The 6,130-nt window shown below is 30.7% G+C and overlaps 1 protein-coding gene across 2 annotated transcripts; it reads right to left on the minus strand.

The window, feature by feature from the left end:
• Nucleotides 1-469: 469 nt before the first annotated feature.
• On the minus strand, nucleotides 470-4,476 carry LOC123669229. 2 transcript variants are annotated; one of them, XM_045602854.1, is made up of 5 exons: nucleotides 4,251-4,476; nucleotides 3,750-3,932; nucleotides 3,480-3,534; nucleotides 2,435-2,560; nucleotides 470-913 (listed from the first exon to the last, which is right to left on the minus strand). In XM_045602854.1, exons 1-5 carry the CDS (start codon nucleotides 4,458-4,460, stop codon nucleotides 750-752), a joined length of 738 nt encoding a protein of 245 aa, XP_045458810.1. In that variant the 5' UTR covers nucleotides 4,461-4,476; the 3' UTR covers nucleotides 470-749. The 2 variants fall into 2 exon arrangements, 1 of the variants encoding a protein (XP_045458810.1); XR_006745713.1 differs by lacking the exons at nucleotides 470-913; nucleotides 3,480-3,534; nucleotides 3,750-3,932; nucleotides 4,251-4,476 and adding an exon at nucleotides 2,649-2,741 and having other exon boundaries at nucleotides 2,474-2,560.
• Nucleotides 4,477-6,130: the final 1,654 nt, after the last annotated feature.

The raw sequence follows: 6,130 nt of genomic DNA on the forward strand, positions 1-6,130 counted from the left end.
AAAAAAAAAAAAAAAAAAAAAAAAAAAAGAATTATCAAAATCGGTACATCCAGTAGAAAGTTATGCGGTATAATACAACGTAGGTCGACGAAAAAAGCGTCGAGTAAAAACGCATTATTAGATATAACTCGAAAAGTAGTTGTTAGATCTCAAATAAACTTAAATGGGACCAATTGGCACACACCACCTTTCGATTAAAACAAAATTTGTCGAAATCGGTCTACCCGGTCAAAAGTTCTGATGTAACATACATAAAAAAAAATACAGTCGAATTGAGAACCTCCTCCTTTTTTGGAAGTCGGTTAATAATGTAACTCATCACTTAAAGAATTGTAAAGTTTTATTATAAATATATATATTTTCTTACTTTTATTTAAAAGTTTTATAAAATGTTATGGGTTAGTTAGCAATTTAAAACCAACATTTTTTACAGAAAAAATCAAATGGAATGGAAAAATAAAACAAAGAATAAATACTGTTTGTTTTTATTTTATATTTTTGATAAAAATTCTCCAACCTCTTAATCTTTTTTTTCTTCTAAACTAGTAGCGGTGTAGATAGTATGCTAGTCAGTTTTTTTCAAAGCTTTCAACGGAATAAATCTAATCTAGATGCTTGATTTCAAGTTACGATACATAAATCCTCGATAGTACAGTTACCACTGTATCCCTACTGTCATGCGGTAGACCAGGCTCTGAATCCGAAGGTTTTATTTTTATATTTTTTATCTTTACATATAAAAATAGTGGCTACATATTTATTCTATTATTAATTAATACATCTCTTATATGACTCATGACATCAACTAGCCTCGTTATTGCTGGTGCAATTAATTCTAAGGATTCTGATGATTTCTTAATATATTCTAATTTTTCTCTTTCCAAACAGAGAAACTCCGTTGCTTCATCGCGTCCTGAAATATAACCCTTTGTCTTAAATAATTGTTAAAATAGGTATCTTAAAGAATTGTTTGTTCGCAAACGAAAAAAAATACGACTTCAATTGACATTGAAAAGTAACACAGTCTTAAATACGATTGGAGATAGTCATCTCATATCTTCGGCTAGTGCTTGTCATGTAGTGTCATTTTATATTTTTATCTATGTTAAATTAAAATAGGACCACATAACATAGTAATAAGAAAAAAAAAAATAATCATCAAAATCAGTCCGACCAGTATAGTTACGAGTATGAAACAAAAAAAGCAGTAATTGAGCCTCCTCTTTTTTAACCGACTTCCAAAACAGGAGGAGGTTCTCAATTCGATTGTATAATTTTTTCTTTTTTTATGTATATTATCCCAGAACTTTTGACTGGATGGACCGATTTTGATAATTCGTTTTTAATCGAAAAGTGGTGCATGTCATGTGGTCCCATTTAAATTTAATTGAAATCTGACAAGTAATTTTCAAATTATATCTAATAATGCGTATTTACTTGGATATTTTTTCGTCGATCTACGTTGTATTATATCGCAAAACTTTTCACTGGATGAACAGATTTTGATGATTATTATTTTAATCGAAAACTGGCGCTTGTCTTGTGGTCCGATTTAAATTTGATCGAGATCTGATAAGCAGTTTTTAAGTCATCTTAGATAACGAGTATTTACTTGACTATTATTTTGTCTACGTTGGACGTACGTTGTATTACTTGTTGATGTAATTGAAGTCGGTTTTTTTTTTCGTCTGCGAGCAAACACTATTATTTGGAGTTGTTTAAAAAAAAAATTCCATTTCATTACAAAGAAGTTTTTCTTATTGCGATGAAATTAAAAAAAAAACCGTTAAAAATATTCTCTTAAAATAACTTTAAGAATGTTTTTAGTATTCTAAAATATTTACTCACATCATTGAGCTACATAGTCTAATCATAAAGTAGGACTTTGTACAAGAGCTAAATAAGAAGAATATCAAAAAATTCAAAACTTAAGGATACGTGATCGGTTTGAAGTGAAATATTTTATGTAATGTAATTATTATTATATATTAATGTAATTATTATTTTATGTAATGTAATGTCTTTCCATTTATAGTTTATTTTATTTGTTATTAGTTACGGTCACTATGTCACGATTACTCTTTCTCTGTGTTGGAGAAGAATCGGAACTTAAACCACCTCTCCACTGCGGGTTGACTAATATATTTCCTACTACAAGTAACGATCGCTATCAGATGTATATTATTATGATAACAGCCGGGACCACTCTCCGGGGTACGGCGGGGAGACCCACAAGGACCGACAATGAAACCGGAAAGAAATATTTGTACAGATACAAATATCCATCCCGAGTGGGAATCGAACTCGGAAACCACAAATCAAACCAAACATCGTCATGTTTAGGCGCGGAGGTGGCTCACGCACCACTACACCGGAGTAGTAGTTATTAGGGATAGAAGTAACTCTATATAAATATATTAAAATTAAAGTGAACCTGGATCATCCTCATAAGTAAGTTTAGGTTTCTTGTCACAAGAGCTCACCCCTTGGCTGTCCACATCATCAATTTCAGTTGAAATGTTACATCTTTTCTTACCAGCCTTTATCTTTGTCTGTGTTTCTGAAATATTTTAATTATAGTAAAGACTTTATATTGTTACTATATATTTTCAAACTCGATTGTAAACTTAAATATTATGTCCCCTTACAAAATTTTTGCCATACATGACGTGACGTTGCGTGACCGCGATGAAATCAATTTGGCCCCTCACACCACGTCGCGTTAATAAATAAATAAATATCTTATAACGCAACTTAATGCCTGTGTTATATGAAACAGCCGACTGTTATAACTTTTTTTTGACGTTACAATGTCTAATAAATCGATGAACACCAGCGAACGCACAAAAAAGGACGACTCACTGTAGCGTTACGCTCATTGTACGCTTGCGCCGCATCTATCTCTCTTCCACTCGATGTTTTGTTATGACGTTGTTACGTTAAAATATCGTCCCTAAATCAACTTTACAGACAACCAATTTTTTCGATAAATATACATTGAAATTATAAATACAAATATTACACCCAGACTCAGGCGTATATCGAACCTGCAAGCCGTGGAACAGAGAGCAGGGCCACTACAAACTGCACCAATGGGTAATGGGTACCAAGTATCAATTTTGTATGAAAATTTTGTATGATTATATTTTTTACGTAGGCATTATTGCAAATGTGTGCTACGGGCCTCTAGAGCAAAAATCGAGCTATTATAAATAATTTGTCAGTAATTATATTTGATTTACATAAGAGTAAATTACTGACAAAAAGTGTATGAGTCTACCCTCTGAAAAGGTAAATTTTGCCCTTGTGGCTTGCTTTGTTCTTTCTATTTCGATTTTTAATGATGTAGAAATTAAAAGCAAAAAAATAAAGCACAAATCAGAGAAAGAAGACATCAAAAAGAAGGGATTCCAATTATATTTTTATAGGGATCTTAAGACACAAAATACTAATTATTAACAATAAGCGATAATATATACCTGAATATATAGCTTCAGAATTTTTTTCAACATTATTCTCAATATTATTCATATCCTGAAAAAATAGGATACCATTATTAAGCAACATATTGATACAGTTGTAGTATAACATTTAACTCTATTTTATTAGTATTTCAATACAAATTTATTAAAGTATTAACAGGACAAAACGGCTCTCAGTTCGAATTTCCTCAATATATTTTGTAATAAACTGAAATAAATAAATTAAAAGAAAAATTTCCTTAAATACATTACTAAGGCAATACCTACTGCATCTGCTAAAGGGTCCGTTCTTATGATAATGCTGTCTAAAGCACCCTGTCCGATTATGCTTAGAATTTCTTCTTCTAATGCTGTTAAGGGTGTAGTGTTTTCTGGAAGAGTGTTGCTTTGTTCGGCTGCTCTTAGCTCCAGAGCTCTTCGACGCACTCTATACTTCAAATCACACCAATACTGAAAAGAATATTCTTTTAGTTTTTGAAAGCCTAGATTCTTATTTTTGTAAAATTAATTATAAATTTTTTCCGTTATTTTTTTAGATGATTATTGCTCCTGCTCCAACTCTTTATCTTCTTTACTTTAAGTATTATATACCTATTATAATTTAATCTTACTCAAACTTCAGTTTTTTGTTCTAACAATCAGATAAACAGTTACTCAAAGTACTGTTTACATGTTACAAATTTACAATTAAGTTTGACTTTTTAATAATATTATTTTTGTTTTAAATTTTATAATATATTTTCATTGAACATGTATTAAATGATTTACCTTTGACCACATCTTTCCATCTTTTGTAGCGCCATCTTTAAGCACGTTAAGTTTTTTAGCGCACAAATTCCATAACTTAAACGTGTTCAGTTTTCCGCGCCGACCTCTGGTCAAACCCTTCGCTAGCTCCGGGTATTCCTTTAGAAACTGCACCAATGCGTCGAGTTGTTCCGAACTAACTTGCCTTTTTAATTTTAAATCTAATAACATAATAAATTAGTATCGAAACAACGTATTACTTTATTTTTTGTTTAAGTATTATAAGTCGTGAATTTTAGAATATTTTAAACCAAAAAGGGTTAGGTGTGATCACAAAAGTCAATCAAACCCTTATAATCCAGTTTTAAATCTCACCTGAATCCATTTTCGATATTTGTCTATTAAATAGAATTTATTAAATACTTAGTAGGTATATGTAACGTTAACCAAATTTATTTTATTATGAGTTTTTGTACTTTAAATACATTTTTATTTTATTTTTAATCAATTTCTTTTTATTAACTTATTATAATTATTATTGGCACCGTCTTTTTTTGTTTACCAAATACAAATTACAAACTCCACTTCTGGGCCCGCGCAAACAAAAACCATTTATTATGTCAAAATCGGCGGGTAGATCTTGCGAGATCCACAGATAAGCTAAAGCTTTAATATGTTGATGAATGTCGTCTTTGTGATGTCAAAGCGAACCTAATAAAAAACTAAATATAATTAATGTTATAAAGGGAAAACAAGAAAAAGCAACATGCAATGTCATACAGTATCAAATAGTTCTTTTTTAATATACTGCATATCTAATATAATGGGCTTTGTTTTAGATCGAAGGTTGACGCTTTTTTGCTAGTGCGCGCGCAATACAAAATTGTCACAAATCTGGGTTATTTTGTCCATTTTACGCTTTTCTTTCAGCGCTTTAATTTTGTTTAATGAATGTTTGTATTTTTCGTCATTCTATTTTTAAGAACAAGAATTAATTTACATATAATGAAGTAAAAATATAGGAGTAATCTTTTTAGAACACTATTTACAGCAAAACATCATAAATTATAAAATGTATAATAGCTCGACATGAAGTTAGCGTAAGCGCTTTCGCCGCTTTAAAGCCCAGTCGCTTCCAATATAATCACTGCACTGATTATATACAGGTATCACAGCAAATATTTACATGAACCCTTACAGCCTTAGCTTATAATACGACTACGTGAAATGTTCAAGGAAAGTTCGCGTTGAAACTGTGAAATAGTGTTTTCAGACGTGTAAGTGTTATAATCGTTTTTGTACATGAACATGTAGCGCAGTGATATTGATGTTTCTTACTGATATATCGTTTGTTTATGTAGTGTTGTCGGTCGTGATTAAAAAGGGTGGAGATATATTGCGACAGTAAAATCCTTATCCAGATTGCGAAAATACTTTCACAACATGTTAAGATTTAGAAAGGTAATTTTTAATTTGTGTATAATTCAAATATTTTTTCCATTCATATGTTATTTACGATTTTGTTTAGTTTATTAAAAAATAATCTCTCACCTCTTAAGTACAGCGTCACATTCTAAGTTAGTCTACCTACTTATTAGTACTAGGCATAAGAAAATGGGTGAGAGCTTTTCTTTACTCCAATTAAAGCTCTCGTATTTCGGCATTGAAACATCTAATGGCGCTATAAACTGTGAAATTGTTTTGTTTCGTATCGGTCCAAAAGATTTATTCTTCAATTTTCGAGCGACGAAGCCTTCTTCTAACCACCAGCTGAGAATATAATATCTAGGGCTTTCACTTATCTTAATCTTTTTATTCTTACCACAAATGCACCAAAGAAATCTAATACGTATACCTATCTAAATAATATACATATAATAAAATGGTAGGAAAGTCAAAAC

This window comes from Melitaea cinxia, chromosome 3, assembly GCF_905220565.1.
Source record: "Melitaea cinxia chromosome 3, ilMelCinx1.1, whole genome shotgun sequence".
In the NCBI taxonomy this organism is placed as follows: domain Eukaryota; kingdom Metazoa; phylum Arthropoda; class Insecta; order Lepidoptera; family Nymphalidae; genus Melitaea; species Melitaea cinxia.